Genomic DNA, 18,108 nt, shown 5'->3' with positions numbered 1-18,108 from the left:
TTTCAGAGTTAAAAAAAATAAAATGTAGCTTTTAGCACTTTTACCTAAAATAATTCTTATAAACATTTTCCCAAATTTCTAAACTAAAACTGTCACTCCTTTTTTTGTCTGACTATAAGACTGAATATGGCTCCTGCAATCTCACTGGAAAAATGTTCATTTGCACCTCTCAGAAGTGTCTTTTTAACAAGTTATGAGGCCTGTGTGTAGCTAAGTATAATCTTACTCATGTATCTATCCTTTGGGATTTTCAAAGCACAAATTCAAAGCATGACAAATACTAGGATTAACTGTGTAGCTATCCAACTTGTAAGGACCTTTGTACCTACATCTCTTCCTGCACCTGTTTAATTAGTTAATACAGAAAAGTGTGACAAGACAAGGTGGCTGCTTCTGTGACTCTTTTGCTGCATGTAACAGCGCCTGTAGAGCAGCTGAAATAGTGATAAACTTGGAAAAAAACACATTGTGGTCACTATTATCCCACAGATGAAATGACAGTCAGAGGGGATTATTATGAGGTCAGTTTAAACAGGCCTGCATGCTTACAGTTAAAGGGGATACCATTATAAACTCACACAACAGCTCCAAAGCTTATGGCAGTAGATTAGTAGCCTGGGTAATCTTTGTCACATGATGTGCTTCTGCCTCTGGACTGTACTTCAGCAATTGGCTAACCCAGAGAACCTCAGAAATGAGCAGTCTGAAAGAGCAGGAACTAGCGTGTATAGTGAAACACCTATATCTGTTCAGACTCACCATAAAAAGGATGGCACAATCTGTTTTTGCTGTGAATCCCACTGTAGAAGCTGACTATTAAAGGTATCTTTGTGAAATATAAAATCACTTTTAGAATATTTTCTCTGAAAGTAAAACTGTTTTCAACCTTGTTAGAGACATGTTAGGGACATGCTGTCTCTTTGTGTGTGTGAAAGCTTTAGAAAATATTTACTGAATAATTTTTATTTATTCTCTGAAGAATAGAAAGTCTTTTGCGAATCTTCCCCGAAGGGTTTTAACTGTTGAACGGAAGTAAACTTCCAAGAACGTTTTCTTTTCTTTTCTTTTGTTTGGTTTTGTTTTGTTAGACTTTCAGATGACCTCTGGGGAGTTTTGCTGCTGAAAAATATGACCTTCAGGAAACGTTCCAGGAATAGTGAAACATTACATGGAACTATAGACTCAAACTTTTTTTTAACAATACATAAAACATGATATAATATAATCAGTTCTCAGAAAGTGGATTGTGATAGTAATGGTAGTCTTTTTCTCATTTCAAATATGCTTAATGGCATGTTTCTAAAAGCAATATTGCCAAAGCAATTCTTTTTCTTCCCATTATAATTATTGCTATACACCGATTTTATGTCGGTCTGATTGTTTAAAGTTCTCATTCCATAATTCTGTTGCAATTGCTTTTACTTTCACCTCTTTTGCAGTACGTCAGTGGAGTGTGTTCAAACGCATCATTTCCTTTCTCTCTGAGCTCTTAGCATTTCCGAGGTGTGTATGAACGCAGCATGACGCCGCCTGTGTGGTGGCTCATTACATTATCTGGCAGCCGGAGTGGCAGCGGACAGAGGAGAGGGGATCCCCGGGATTTTTTACACTGAAGCCAGCTAAACAGTCGCAACAGACAACTTAAAATTACGGGGGGAATTCAGCCAAGATCCTCCTAGACTCTGTAAGTTCGCGCAGCGCTATTTCATTAGTATGTAACGTAATTTAGGGTTTTTAATTTTCAATTAAAACATGACGACGACGGAAGTTTCTCTTTCGGTGTTAGCTCAGCTAACCTAAGTTAAGCTAGCTAGCGTAGCTTGATCTCAGCTAACGTGCAAGGTAATAGTATGTGTGTCGCTCAGCTACACATACACACACACACTTACGTACTGAGTGCACCAGCTTCGAAAGTACAAAAATATTAACCAAACTTCCCAGCAAAACTTGTACATGGATGCACTGATATTAGTAAATAATGTAAGGGAGTGTGTTTATTCACCTAGGTTGAAGCTGCAGAACGCTGAGGTAAAACTGTCATTTTCTGTATGTAATTAACGCTCGATTGTTTGTGAATAAATTTAGCGACTGTCTGCCATCAGACTAGTGGCCGGGGAGATGGCGTTAGCAGGCTAACTTAGCTCCCTTAGCTAGCCTTGTAACACTAGCTGCTCACTTGAGACGAGGTCGGTTTCATTGTCTGTCGTGTATCGCTATTTGCACAGACATCGGTGCTACAAAAATCACACTTTTGCCACAATATTCAAAGGAGCAAGGGCTGCAGGGTTGAGCTTATTCCCTCTAATTTCTGAAACTGATGATAATCACAATGGGCTGTTAGCTCGTGATAGTTAGCCGCTGGTTTAGTAGCCGGACAGATGGACAGGTTGTTGTTGGCAAGCCAAGTTAACGTTAGCATGCGATAGCTTGTTGTTGTTTGGTGGGTTAGTTGAAAATGGGCAGCTTTTCTTTTGGGCAAAGTTGAGTCACTGAAGTTTATGAACATCATAACCAGTATTGCCACCGAATAAGGTTAAACCTGCTGTGCCTTTTCAAAGGCAGATGGGCATGGCTTTATGAGCCATTGATCTAAGAACTTTGTCAGATTAGCTCAACCGTGAAAAGCCTTTTTATGGAGGCGTAATGGTGGACGGTAATGCCTCCGTCGGGTTGGTGTGTCCACGACAGCTTGGTATCAAACACCCACACCAAACCGTGGTAAACTTAAACGCCTACTTTTATTCTTTTAAACCGGAATAGGAATGTTTGTGTAAGTCAGATAAAAATCATACCACTTAATGTATGACATGAAACGTCTTACAGTCAGGTTAAGGGCACACTCTCCAGTTGCTGTACCGTTCATTTCCCGTTGAAGCCAGGCGTTTAAAGGCGTGCCTGCTATTTTAATCATTTGAGGATAATTGTGAGACGCTTCTTAATCATCAAGCCTCGCAGTCACGCTACCTGGTCTTGGTGTCGGAGACTTCTTTATGCTTAAAGGCGGCCTTATCCTCAGCAATCTGGGAACTGTGGGTCATGTTATTCCAGTGGGTAAGTTAGTTTTGTTTCACTTGACTTTGAGGTGTGTCTCCTAAGCTGCACCTTTGTTGTGCAAGTAGCCTACTTTTACTGCAAGCAAACAGTTGGCACTCTTGGCTAGTGATTTTTTATTTTTATTTTTATTTTTGCGTGGGGGGGGGGGGGTCTTTTATGATGGCCAAGGCCCATGATGTAACTAGACAGGCATGACTCGAGATCCTCTCATATTCTGCCACACAGGGATTGAACCATTTTAAGATACATGTCTATTTTCCACCAACCATAAATATATTTTTGCTTTTGCCATTTTCAAGGCTCCAGGGTGCCTTGCTTGTCTTTGTCATTGTTAAGTTTATTTTGGTTAGAGTTAGCCTTGGAGTTTACTGGTGTCTGGAACTTAATCTTATTGTAGCAGTTTTTTTTTTCCCACTTGTGAATCTGTGAATTGTTTAGCATGAAAGTAAAGCATCAGAATACAGTTTTTGCCCGTGGTTATTTTTTTAATGGTTCCAAATGAAGTCTTGATTTTACTTGACCATCCTTAACGTTCTATTGTGAATTTATGGTAATCACGAAAACATTAAAAGGTATTGCAGCCTTTTTAATGATGACAATAGACAGTAAGTTACAGAAATTAAAGATATTCTTAGTCCTCATCCTTAGTCTTTGTTCTAGTGACTTTAAGCAATACATCTTCTCAGGGTTGTATGTCTGAATTCTTCCCACTTTCCATATCTGACTGAGGTGTTTAAGATTAAGTCTTTAATAATAATAATAATAATAATAATAATAATAATAATAATAATAATGGGTTGGATTTATATAGCGCTTTTCAAGGCACCCAAAGCGCTTTACAATACCACTATTCATTCACTCTCACATTCATACACTGGTGGAGGCAAGCTACAGTTGTAGCCACAGCTGCCCTGGGGCAGACTGACAGCGAGGCTGCCATATCGTGCCATCGGCCCCTCTGGCCAACACCAGTAGGCAAGATGGGTAAAGTGTCTTGCCCAAGGGCACAACGACCAGGCCAGAGAGCCCAGGGATCGAACCGGCGACCTTCATTAACTGTATATAATGATGATTATATATAAAAAAACACCCAGCACGCCCCTGCGGGCGGTTTATCCTTCAAGCTCGGGTCCTCTACCAGAAGCTTGGGAGCTTGAGGGTCCTGCGCAGTATCTTAGCTGTTCCCAGGACTGCGCTCTTCTGGACAGAGATCTCCGATGTTGTTCCCAGGATGTGCTGGAGCCACTCGCCTAGCTTGGGAGTCACTGCACCTAGTGCTCCGATTACCACGGGGACCACTGTTACCTTCACCCTCCACATCCTCTCGAGCTCTTCTCTGAGCCCTTGGTATTTCTCCAGCTTCTCGTGTTCCTTCTTCCTGATATTGCTGTCATTCGGAACCGCTACATCGATCACTACGGCCGTCTTCTTCTGTTTGTCTACCACCACCATTTTGTCCGTCTCTATCTGGAAGTCCCACAGGATCTTAGCTCGGTCATTCTCCATCACCCTTGGGGGCATCTCCCATTTTGACCTCGGGACTTCCAGATTATACTCGGCACAGATGTTCCTGTACACTATGCCGGCCACTTGGTTATGGCGTTCCATGTATGCTTTGCCTGCTAGCATCTTGCACCCTGCTGTTATGTGCTGGATTGTCTCTGGGGCATCTTTACACAGCCTGCACCTGGGGTCTTGCCTGGTGTGATAGACCCCAGCCTCTATGGATCTTGTACTTAGAGCTTGTTCTTGTGCTGCCATGATTAGTGCCTCTGTGCTGTCTTTCAGTCCAGCTTTGTCCAGCCACTGGTAGGATTTCTGGATATCAGCCACCTCCTCTATCTGCCGATGGTACATACCGTGCAGGGCCCTGTCCTTCCATGATGGTTCCTCATCTCCCTCCTCTTTCTTGGGTTTCTGCTGCCTGAGGTATTCACTGAGCACTCAGTCAGTTGGGGCCATCTTCCCAATGTATTCTTGGATGTTCGTTGTCTCATCCTGGACTGTGGTGCTGACACTCACCAGTTCCCGGCCCCCTTCCTTCCGCTTAGCGTACAGCCTCAGGGTGCTGGACTTGGGGTGAAACCCTCCATGCATGGTAAGGAGCTTTCTTGTCTTTATGTCAGTGGCTTCTATCTCCTCCTTTGGCCAGCCTATTACCCCAGCAGGGTACCTGATCACGGGCAGGGTGTAGGTGTTGATGGCCCGGATCTTGTTCTTACCGTTCAGCTGACTCCTCAGGACTTGCCTGACCCTCTGCAGGTACTTGGTGGTTGCAGCCTTTCTAGCGGCCTCTTCATGGTTCCCATTCGCCTGCGGGATCCCCAGGTACTTGTAACTGTCCTCTGTGTCTGCAATGTTGCCTTCTGGTAGTTCAATCCCCTCAGTTCTGACTACCTTCCCTCTCTTTGTTACCATTCGACTACACTTCTCCAGTCCGAACGACATTCCAATGTCATTGCTGTATAGTCTGGTAGTGTGGGTCAGTGAATCGATGTCTCGTTCACTCTTGGCATACAGCTTGATGTCATCCATGTACAGGAGGTGGCTGACAACTGCTCCGTTCCGTAGTCGGTATCCGTAGCCAGTCTTGTTAATGATCTCACTGAAGGGGTTCAGGCCTATGCAGAACAGCAGTGGGGACAGAGCATCTCCTTGGTAGATCCCGCACTTGATGGTGACTTGTGCTATGGGCTTGGAGTTGGCCTCTAGTGTTGTACGCCACATCCCCATTGAGTTCCTGATGAAGGCTCTTAGGGTCCTGTTGATCTTGTACAATTCTAAGCATTCCAGTATCCAGCTGTGGGGCATTGAGTCATAGGCCTTCTTGTAATCAATCCAGGCAGTGCACAGGTTGGTCAGTCTGGTCTTGCAGTCTCGGCTGACTGTTCTGTCTACCAGTAGCTGGTGTTTTGCGCCTCTGGTATTCTTGCCAATCCCTTTCTGTGCCCCACTCATGTATTGACCCATGTGCCTGTTCATCTTAGCCGATATGATGCCTGACAGGAGCTTCCATGTAGTACTGAGGCAGGTTATTGGTCGGTAGTTGGATGGGACCGGTTCCTCCTTGGGGATCAGGACCGTTCGACCTTCGGTTAGCCATTCCGGGTGTCTCTCGTTAACTAGCAGCTGGTTCGTTTGTGCTGCCAGACGACAACATTATTAGCGCTGTACTGTATTTTGCTTTTCTGCTGTGCTGTCTGTTTCAACATTTCCATGTTTCCTTTCATTCTGCTCCATGTGTGTGTTTAACTGTTACACAAAGATGCATTGCAGAGTGGAGGAGAGAACATGAATGCGATTTGATCAATTTGATTTCACTGGTGCTATAAATGCATAACTTTTCTCAATTCTTGAATGCCACAAAAGCAAAATAACAGATCCACACTTTAATTTGGCAGTAGATGACAGCATCCCATTCCAAAGGTGTTAGAGGTGAGGAAATTAAAGACTGAAACATGTATATCTGCATGCAGTTTAAAGTTAATAAGTTTAATCTAAATACTTTGATTTTGATGGCCCATTAATTTAGTTTCTTATTGGCTAGCACTTGTTCACTGTCTGATGCAGTCTTGTTTTTGTGGATTTTTTTTTTTTTTTGTTTGTTTTTCCTTTTTTTAAACAAATGTGCTGTGTGACTTTTTCCCTCTCCTGGCATGCCTGATTAGCATGCTCTTCATGTGCTTCCTGTTTTATAAATTAAGCATTGTTTTTTGCTCTTCTGCTCAACTACACACCCAGAGTGTGGACCATTGCTGTCTCTCCCTTCACCTTGCAAGAGAACGTGAGTGCAGCTGAGGTCAGAGGCAGGTACTAGTTTGCATGTCGTAAATCTCTACGTAGTGAGAGAGGCAAAGGTGTGGCTTTACAGCTGAGGTAATTCAAGGCATGAAATGTCTCAGATGAGAGCTGCTTTTTTTTTTTTTTTTTTTTTTTTTAAATTTATTTATTTATTATAAATGAAAACACAAAACAAAAAATTCTATATGAAAGAATATATGATTTGATGAACACAGATTCTTTTGTTTTTTAAATGGGCTTAGTCAATAGCTTTAGAGGATTGTTAATAGTATCTCAATCACCCAGTGTAACAGTTTATCGCAGCTGTCAGTCAGGTTTAGTTTGAGGCCAGACATTTTGAGACGGCTAACAGGAAGTGCTGGTGAGACTATCAAGTCTCAGTAGAATCAGTCGCCTATCTGCTGTCAAGCATTGTGTGAATGAAAGATCAGGAAGTATTGTTTTATGTTTTTTGTCTCAGTGATGTCATCAGAGGTAATCTACTCACAAGTGAGTTAAAGATGTCAAATAGTGAAAATTCACGTCCTGTGGTGTAGGAGTAGTTCCCTTTGCCATCTTGCTTTCAATTCTTGACAGTCTTGCATCCTTTGCTTGCTTGCCACAATAAGATTAATTTTGCATTGTTTTTCTAAAGTGTTTTTTTTTTCTCCATAAATCTGAATATTTTTAAGCTCTTCTAAGAAATTGTCTTTCTGGTAGTTGTGCTAGATGTTGGAGAACAGGCATCAACATATCAGCCAGGGGTTCCCACCCAAAGGCCTTAAGGAATTCTTTGGCCTCTGTAGAGGAATCCTGCACTGTTTGAACTGAACGATTTCTTGTTTACCGCGTTGGACTCCATCATGCATATGTTCTTGCAATGAGATCACTCAAACAGTTTAAAGTACAGTTTGTTGACTGATAAGTTTGGCACTGTGTTTAATGAAACTAACCCATTTGACTTTTTAATTCCACTTTAAACTTTATACTACACGATGAAGAAAGAACCTTGAGATGAGTGAGAAACTAAAATGTAACATTTCAGTTTCCATAATAGGGTTTGATATGTATTGTGGCTTTCAGTATATTCCTATCTCTACTTAACATCTCTAAAAATAACTATTTACTGCATGGCCATGTGGTATTGAGTGAGAGCGTCCAGTTTTGCTCCTCTTCAGTGTTGCTGTGTGCTTCAACCACATTTCCTTATTTTGAATTCATGCAACACTTACAGTAATATGCGTTTAATGGGGGGGGGGTTTCCCAGACACTGGATGCTGCCTACATGTAGCACATGCATGCTGTCTGACTGGCCACATCCACAACTAAACACCCTAAGTTAATTTAAGGTTAGGTAATACTTATTTTTTCTTCTGCAACCAATCATATTCTCAAGACTTTAAGATGGATTTGGTATTTTTACTTAGAGTATCTAGTAACATTTCAACATTGCTAATGGAAATAATACTTCTCTTTGATTGCCTACATGAACACTATGTTGCCTAAAACGGGTACCGCTTCCATTATAAGGAAGGCAGTTTATGAAATACACTTTCTTTTTCTTCTCAGGCTGGCTCTTACAGCTGGTTCTATTATGGGGACAGGGTTAAAGTGACAGTTCTCAAACTCTCAGTGCATCAAGCAGACCAGCCGGCAACTTGGATACATGTTGTATCAAGGCATGAGTCCAAGAGGGGACAAACGGTTCTGGCTGCCTTCCTGCCACATGGCTGAATTGTGAATTCTATGTACATGTCATTTCATTAGTGCACTATCTGCCTGGCATAAAAGTAATCAAAACAAAGGTTAATAACATTGGCTGTGGAAGTTTGAACAGCGTGGCCACTTACCCAAATTATGATTTGCAGAGTCAGGTTTCTCTAGTAGATATGGATCAGGTTTGTAAAGTCCCATCTGTGGATAGGGTTTGTAAAGGGAACAGGATGAAGAACCAGATGGAATTTACAGTGTAACACCAGGTAAATGATTGTAAAAGTGGTTCTCAAATGTTTGAATTTGTGTCAGAGTACTGTGTGATGGTCCACACATTGTCTTATCCCGCATCACATTACATAAAAATTAAGTTATCTTCCCAGAAGCTCAGTGTCATTCCTACTTCATTCTTTTACATCCTTATCACACTCTTTGAACATTCAGGCTGCATAAAATTGATGTGACGCAACAGAAACATATGCTACTAACATCGGTTAAATGTCATGTTATTTGCAGATAATCCTATATCAGTCCATAAAGGCCAGTATAGGTATGTGTTTTGGGAGAAATATTCCTGGATCCCTACCTAATGCTGCCAGCTAACATCAGAAGGCTTTCTTTTTTCTTTTTTTTTTTCTTTCTTTTTTTTTTTTTAAACCATGTGCTTAAACATACTGTCAAGTCATACTTTGCTCCTAGCACCTCTGAAAGTGCTTCACTCAGCTAATAAGGCAGGCAAGACATGAGAGATGCATGAAAGAAGATCTTAACCAAAAAGTGTCTATTCCAACTATGTATACTGCTTTGGACATGCTTACTGGTCAATGAATGAAAGGGAAAAATAATCAACTTAGTCTACTAATCTAAAAGTGAGAAGACATTGTCAAAATTGAACACAGTCAAACAGGAGATTAACCCTTGTACCCTGCAAGTCGTATCTGTGTATTCAAAAACCATTTGAAACTGTTAATCACATGCTTTAACATCTTTGTCACGCTTTTTTTTTTTTTTGGTGTCACATAAAGGAGTGGCACCAGAGTGAAATTTTAGTATGGAGGTCTTTCACAGAAGTCAGGTGTTTGATACTTCGGGATAACACTTTTGGTGGAGTATGGCTTAAAATGGCACACTTTAGTTATGAGTATTTGTATGTAGGTTAAAAATAAATGATTATATAAAGGGTAATGATAGGTTTACCTTATGTTTAAAAGGGCAGTTACCCATATTACTTGCACTTATGTGAGCTGTTTTAAATGCAAAATGTATGCAGTATATCCTAACTGCAACATGATATTGCACAGCTACATGTGAAAGCCCACGCCTCCTGTCATTTAGTACTTTAATGATATTCCTCCCACCTGTAAACAGACTTGTCATAGCACAAGTAAAGAAGAATCTGACCAAATATGTGGGGCCAACTAAAGAGTGACGAGATACTGGGTGTGGTTTAAAAAGTCAAACAGACATGCTTAACGCCACACCTATTGTGGATTCTGGGTGTGTTGATGCTGTAATTTTGAAAGGGTCAACTCGGGAAAGATTTTGAATTTGAATCCCTCTTCCACACACTGTAAGCAGGGTCAAAGACGTATGCTAACCGAATGATATCGGTGGGGGGGCAAAAACATATTTTGCAGAATGACAACTAGTTAGTGACCATTGACCATTACAGAGCTACACATAAACTGAATGTCTTGAAAGCTGTTTTCAAAAATGCTCTGTAATTCTGAACATTTCCTGATTACCAAAGAAGTGCATAGGTGAACACAAATGTCTTATGCAGCCGGACTGGACATTGTACGAGATGGCAAATTAAAGACAGTTTAAAGTCCAACTACACCAATTCATGGTGATGTGAGAATAATCACATCACCATAATAATGGGCTGGTTGAATTCACAACTAGCAAGTGGTCACCCTTTGCCCTTGCACCACCCTCATCTATTTCCAGTATTGAGGACTAGTGTAAAGTGGACAATCTGTTGTTGTGTGCTACTTTGAGACTTCAGTGTCATGGAGTGATTCTTCGAAACGAAATTGGGAGTTCATGTGTGAATGTGGTTTATATCCTTTTTTTTTCTTCAATTAAAACTTCACCATCAATTAGATGCTGGATCATGTAGGGCTGTTTGATATAAAGAGGGTCCTGCGCAGTATCTTAGCTGTTCCCAGTGCTGCGCTCTTCTGGACAGATCTCCGATGTTATTCCCGGGATCTGCTGGAGCCACTCGCCTAGCTCGGTGGGGCGGATGACAATATAGAAACGTCTATCGTTTCATTTTACGCTATCGTTTGTTTCATGGTGTCGTAAAATAAACTGTTTATGGCAATATTTTTTCATTGTTTTGATGGTCTTTCTCTTATATCTAATAAGAGAAACCACACTACAGGCGGACAAGCGCCTGTTTTTATGTGTTGTCGTTTGCAACAACGATGGTAAAACCATCGCGTGTCCGCTTGTTTATTTCCTACATAAACCTTTCACAAATAAGCTCAAGATCCTGTTAAGACTTTTCAAAATAAACTGAGTCACGTGAAAGAGTATGGAGAGTCTTTACAGATGAGAAGCAAAAAAGGCCTGTCAGGTGCTTAAAAAATAAACCTTAGACTCAAACATTAGAACAGGCTTTTCCCTGCAGCACGCTGTGTAATAAATACTCACAAAGAAAAAAGCGGCTGTTACAACTTATGTCTAAAAATGTATCGTTTCATGCATCGGTTAAAACACTTGACTCCAGGTACACTACGGCCAGCTGGAAACGTCGAGCTGCCCAAGATTCACAGAATTTAGAGAAAATGTTAAATTTTTGTGATTTATATCGTTATCGGGACGATAATGTCTTATATCGGGATATGAGATTTTGGTCATATCGCACAGCCCTAGGGTGATGGTTGTTCTTCCAAAGGTAGAAAATCCTTGTTGTACTGGTTTAGTTTTAGATTTCTGTGTACTAAACAAGTTACTCTGGAATATCAGGAAAAAGAGACAGGATATGGGTGCCATATTCTTGTTTTTGAACTTCTCCTTTTATTTATATCATTCAACCAACAAGGCTAACAAGTTCTGGCATATCAGCTATCATATCCATTCATATAGCATTTTCATTTCCATTAATTACTCTTTCATTCCAAAGACTAATAAACAATAGTTTTCCTCCATGCATGACATATGAATGAGAAGGTTAGTGTGGTGATTGTGTTTTGTGTAAGACTTCAGTTTTTCTTTTTCGATGCTGCTCTAGTCATTCACATAACCAAATCTGTAACTGCCGTGCACTATGCCTGTGCAAATCTTTGCTTCAGATGAGTTTTCTTTCATGTCTGAAGTGCAGCCTGAATGTGCCTACTGACATTTTGATTTCTCAGCTATACTTCAAAATGTTTTATTTTCTGTGGTTTCCTGTTGTTTGAACCCCACCTAATCAAGATCTTATGAAACCTGATGATTTGCTTTTCTAACTCAGAAGTATAGCTACTCAAAAACCCAAATGTAATTTACCTGGTTGTTCTTCAACATTGTGCACAGATGTTGCACTCACGTTGTGGATTTTGGGACACTGTATTTTTTATTTATTTTTTTGAGCACCCTTTAAGCTCTTTCCCCCCTGTACTCTGGGCACTTCCTGCTACCATTCATTTCTGAGAAATGTAATCTGATAGCAGTCTGCGTGTGTCCTGGCCCTCCTTCTGTATGTGGGTATGTGCTTCTGGTTTTACAGGATTATGGAGTAACCATTTGGAAGCAATTTGGCTGAAATTGGAGATTATCCCTGTCTAGGAGTTTTGAAAACATTTAGTGATTCCTTTTTATTATAGAAAGTAAACATTAATGGTTGAAAATGTATCCAGTAATTTTGTCATTAGGAGTTTGAGAAGACTGCTTAAGCATTAACTGAGATGTTAGTGTTTCTTAGACTTTCATGATTTCGACGTTGTTGTTGCTTGAGGCTCTGTTAATTTTCTGTTAATTGTGTGAAATGATTGCTCTTTATTTATTTTTATTTAATTGCACATTCTGTCTGTGTTTTCTTATCAAAATCCAGATGAGATGTGGGCAGTGAGAATATGTGCACTTCTTATTTCTTAGCGGTCTTGATGAGAATACATGAAAAAGTGTGTCTTCCTCATACAAACAGCCATTCTGTGTCTGTGTGTGAGAGAGATCATGTACAGAAGTCTGTTTTCCTTTACCTGGACTTACCGTTGTTGTCCTTGTCGTCATGTTGCTGAGGGAGAATCCAGGTGGAGACACACAGGGCTCTGTGTGGCTCTGGTTCTCACTTGCACACACACACACACACACACACACACTCTCACTCAGAAGCAGTCTGGCAGATTCAGGGTTAAAGGCTTCCATTTTGTTAGGTAACACCCTAATGGTCTGATCTGTCAGTGGCGTTAAAATGGCAGGGGCTTAACCCTTGGCGTGCAGGACACAACCAGTAGGGGCATACACACACTTACGGGCTGGCGAGCCTATAACAGAAGAACTGAGGAGAGTGTGTGTGTGAGTGAGAAAGGGAAGGGTAGAGGGAAGGACGAAGAGTGTACGTGTGTGTGAGAGAGAGAGAGAGAGAGAGAGAGAGAGAGAGAAGACAAGGAAGAGTATTTTTCACTTGGGTACAGTGAGATTATGGCTCAGCTAACCACACGCGGTCTGCACCCTTCTCCCTCCCCCAACCATGGCACCACCTCAGCTGGGTCCCTGCCCCCACTCCTAGCCTGGTGCACAGATTAGCATAGGTAGCCTCATCTGTTGTTGTTGTTGTTGTTGTTATTATTCCAAAGATTATATAGATCCTAAAGGAAAAGGGAGGTGCCATTTTTGAAAATGTTTACTTCGTTAATTTTTTTTTAAAATAAAGTTTTTATGATGGCATTTAGTAAGTAATTGCTTTAATTTAAGATCATCACTTGGTCATATCTCACAGTATGGTAACTGGCAGTTTAAGTTTAATATTACAAAGGCCAGGGCTCATTAGCTACATATGAAACAGTTACTGATTGGCTTTTATTGCACAGTAATAATCTATAGTCGTATTGCTTTTATTGGAGAGTATAATTGTTGTTTCCCCTTGTACTGAACCCTAAGGACACAATTGAAAAGCCCCAGTTTTTTTTTTTTAAATGGCTGTTAATGTGTTGCTTGGCTGAGTCCATTCCCAGTGGGAGAGATCATTACAGTGCTGGAGATGAGAGGCTAGCATGCTACCTGAGGGCATGAGTCTTTGCCATTGATCTGTCCCTGTGAACTGCTGGGCACAATAGAAGCTCCGACTGAGAATAAAACGTGATGTGTCAGTCCAGGTCACAAGATTTCCATTGCTTTTACGCTACTGTATTTTATCCCTCCGCACTACATGCCCAGATAGCAGGTTTGTTAGCCTACACGGCACTTGTGCAGAATTGTGCATGTATTAAATGTATTTATTTACTCAAGCCCTTTTGGTGGCATTTGAGAAGCAAACGCTTTGGCACAAAGATTTTAATTTGTTTTATAATTCAAATTGTGTGAGAATCAGAGATATCCGGTCTCACTCACTTGCGTTGTTTTTGTTTCAGTCCAAAATCTACTTTGCCCTCAGGCCTTATTATTCTGGGGGAAATGAGAGAGACATGCATCCACTCATCCTCTACAGTCTCCTGAGAAAAACAGACACAGATAACTAATCACTAGCTGGTGCTCATCTAACCTCTTCCTCATCTTCTTGTCATTTCGGGTTTTTTTGTTGGTTGTGCCCTTTTAATATAAAAGAGATGAATCCTCATGATGTTGTTTACACCAGCATGAATGCATTAATTGTAAAGTGCTGGGTCAATATCCATATTAAATGAGTAGTTAAGTAATTGTCCATTGTATTTAGCCTGTAATTTCTTAAAAATGTGTTGTTGGTTTTGTTTTGTTTTGTTTTTTTGGGGGGGGTTGTTTTGTTTTTTTAGATCTTAATGTTTGAAATATGAAATGGACCCCCTGTGGTCTAGCCATGCCCACATATGTGTTACTTTGTAGTAGAGCAGGGCGATATGGCCAAAAATATTTATCACGATATATATTTGAAAATTTGCGATAACGATATAACCGACGATATAATTGATGCGAGACAAAATACAACTCCACAACATTACTAGCGCAAAAAGACAACCTTCCATTTATTTTCACTTAAACAAGAAGCTGGTTTTTATGTACATTAAAGCTTTATAAAAATGTAACAGTGCAAATGCAAATTCCTTGCTGAAAGTTTAACCAAAAGGCATTTCCAGTAGAAATGGGCTGACATATCCTGAGCATAACCATATATAATATCCACTGAAGTTAAAAATAGGTGCTTTGCAACATTAAACTGCAGTGTGCAGTATGCATTTTTCGGACCGTAAGGTGCACGGGATTATAAGGCACATTAAGCGAAACAAAGCAGTCAGATAAATCAAACTTTATTAAACTCATTCTTCTTGCTTCCTCCACTTCTGTACCATTGATTCATTAATGTTGAATTCTCTGGCAGCTGCTCTATTCCCATGTTGTTGCAGTATATTAATGACTAACCTCGTATTGTGGATGGATTATCTCAGTTGTTCTCCTGACTGAAGTTTGGTCCGTTTACAGCATCCTGCCATGCGATTGCATTTGTCTCTAACCATGAAGAACCTTCACGTTAACTTTTATAAGTGGAAAAGTGTTAGTGTTCGTCCTCCAGCTTCACTGTTTATGTTATGCTAACATAGCTGTGTCGCTAGCGATCACGTAGCACATCATTATATACTAGCTAGCCCAACTTCAGTAACCCTACAAACGTCACTGCTGTTTAGTTTCCTGTCTTCATTTATGTTGGAAGTGATAGCAGAGCTGTACGTTTGATTTTTTTCAGAAATCTCTCAGTCAGAACATGCAATATCATGCTTAGGTAACTAGCGAAACTAGCGAGCTAACTTCCGCTAGCTTCCTGCTAACTTCTAACTCCGTTAAATGTAATAACTTTTGTTTTCATGGATGCCTGGAAGTTAAACTTTATAGTTACACCTGGTAAAGCAGCAATGCTGATCGTTTTATTAAAGATGAAAGAATTTAGACAGTTTTTAACTCTAAGTGATGCTGCAGTGTTGTTTGACCTGAAGCATACGGAGTTTAGGACCCAGATTACTCCCAGATTTAAGAGCATCTTAGTCCGACAAATATGACAATAACAACGGCCGCTTGCATGTTCTGGAAAAAAATGTGCTTTGTCGTGTATCTGACGGACAAACACCAAACCAGTTCCACATCACGGAAGTTGCACCATTTTTACAAACCAATTCTGGTTCATCTGTTTCACTCAACAATCGGCCATGTGCGTTTGAAAACAAAGGCACTGCGCATGCGCGTTTTACTCCCATTCTATCGCGATATTTCATTTTCCTATCGTTGCCTAACATTATACCGGTATTACCGTGAACGGTATAATATGGCCCAGCCCTACTTTGTAGTTGGCAGTTAGGTCTAACTGGCAACCAACCATGGTGAATGTCTGAATATCAAGACTTGTAGGCTACAAGTAAATGGGTGTTGTACATCCTTTATTTATGGTCTGTGGCTAAGACATGTGGATAGTGCATTCTTAACAAAGTGCACTGTTTTTAATCTTGTTGGGTGAATGTGTTCTTCTTTGGCAGCAAATATTTTACTAACCTAAGAGCATAATTGGTTGCCATTTAAAATTTCTGCAATCGGAGCTCAGACGAAGACTTTGCAATACCGTTTTGGCAGATAATACTGGTTTAAAGTTTTACGTCATATATAGGTGTCATATGACAATATCAGTAATAGAATGCACAAGAATGAAACAAGTCCAGGTATGTCCGAGAGTGAGAGCCCCTTCTTACATTCTGAATATGATTTAATGAAATCATAATAATTTGTTTCTAAAAATGCTTTGCTAAATATGCAAAATAATTTCTGCTAAAAGTGGGAATGACAAACTATATATAGTAACAGTGGTCGGCATACTTGCAGCATTTTGATCAATCATTTTGGACATGGATGCAGAACTGTGTGAATGTGAGAGTGAATGAATAGTGGTATTGTAAAGCGCTTTGAGGGGTCCCGAAAAGCGCTATATAAATGCAATTTATTATTATTATTATTATTATTATTATTATTATTATTATTATTATTATTAACTGATAGTCTTGGTTATGCAGTCCCAGGTAATGGGACTTGTGGTACTGGTTTCCTTCAGCCATCTCCCAATGGTTTTGCTGACTGGCAAGTCAGACCTGTTTGTAGGACTGTATTGTTAGTTTCAGTTGATTTTACGTAAGTGATACATGGAGCTGTAGGAACATGAAATGTGCACTAAGTGCTAATGGTTAATTGATCAAAGATTTTTATTTTTTTTTTTTTGGGGGGGGCAGTTAATTGCAATTGCTCATTCCACACACTAATATCCAGCATAATCCGACTCTTCAGATAGTCTGTCATATTGTGTTATAAGTGAAGCTCTTGGATGCATCTTATTACAATCCTAATTTGATTTATTAGTGTTTATTTTCTGCCTTTCAGCCCTTTTGACTGTCACTGGTATAGATGGACTTTTTACAGGCCTCGGTGGTAGTGAAGAGGTGATGCAGCTCAGATCCTACCTGCTCAGTAACACCTGGTATTTGCTTGATGCTCCTCTGAATCATATGCTATAGAAATGGTTGTGGATAGTGCAGGTGAAGTGTGTTGCTTAAGACTAAGCATGAATAATGGGGTTTGATACAACAGTGAATATAAATTACTACCAGTTAGCCTCAAGTGTATACACATCACATGTGCATGTAGAACCATTGTTTTTGCCCCCCCCCCCCCCCCCCCCCCCCGTGTTGCTTAGCAGCAGTACATCATTACATTAAGTATTCGATTCATGATGCTGTCCATGTCTTCTGGGACAAAGGTAGCCATGTGTCTCTAGTTGGGGAAACAAGGAGACACATCCATCTTAGTGATGTTGAGATGTGACTGCACTGTCCCAAAGGAATATAGTCATTTTCTATGTTACATGGTTCACCACCACTGTTAAAGTGCGAGCAAGGTGCGACTACCATTTTCACATCCTTACTGCTTAAACTGTGATTTCTGAAGCAGTGTGTGTGGTATGTATACACCCACACGCAAGCTGCCATCTCTGGCAGATAAATGGCCTTTGTGTCCTGTGGTGGTACGGCAGGGCACATCTGTCTTTGCTGCGTACCAGAGGAGAGTGCAGACGTATGCAAACAAACCTGAATTTTTAACTGCACTGTATGTATTTTTATTTTGTTTTTAATATTTTTTTTTGGCGTACTTTTTGCCAACATCTCAGCTCAACGTCTTGCAAAGAGTCAGGGATGCCTTTGTCTTAAAATTAAATTTGAGCCAAATTTACAGAGATGAATTGTTGGAACAAACTGCAGTCTTGGGGAAAAGTGTTTTGTAGAAATTGCTGAAAAGCAGTTTCATATTTCCACCTCACAGTGCAGTTCTTTAAGTGTTATGTTTTACAGCTGGAATATTCATAAAGAGATGTTTGTCTACATTATAGTGTCTTTTGTGGAATTCCTCTTT

The 18,108-nt window shown here is 40.4% G+C and overlaps 1 protein-coding gene across 5 annotated transcripts in view; it reads left to right on the top strand.

The window, feature by feature from the left end:
• The first annotated feature begins 1,437 nt into the window (after window positions 1-1,437).
• The window catches only part of gatad2ab (GATA zinc finger domain containing 2Ab), a 32,218-nt gene continuing 15,547 nt past the window's right edge, over window positions 1,438-18,108 (top strand). The window contains exons 1-2 of one of the 5 annotated variants that reach the window (XM_026158579.2): window positions 1,486-1,684; window positions 17,083-17,179. In XM_026158579.2, coding sequence (XP_026014364.1) covers window positions 17,145-17,179 — 35 coding nt within the window. In that variant the 5' untranslated portion in view covers window positions 1,486-1,684; window positions 17,083-17,144. Of the gene's footprint in view, window positions 1,685-2,009; window positions 2,029-2,174; window positions 3,052-17,082; window positions 17,180-18,108 lie in introns of those variants that run through there. The other 4 variants (XM_080296908.1, XM_026158580.2, XM_080296909.1 and 1 more) reach the window with 4 other exon arrangements.

The sequence above is a fragment of the Astatotilapia calliptera genome, chromosome 23 (genome assembly GCF_964374335.1).
Source record: "Astatotilapia calliptera chromosome 23, fAstCal68.1, whole genome shotgun sequence".
NCBI lineage: Eukaryota > Metazoa > Chordata > Actinopteri > Cichliformes > Cichlidae > Astatotilapia > Astatotilapia calliptera.
This window is presented reverse-complemented; position numbering and strand designations above follow the sequence as displayed.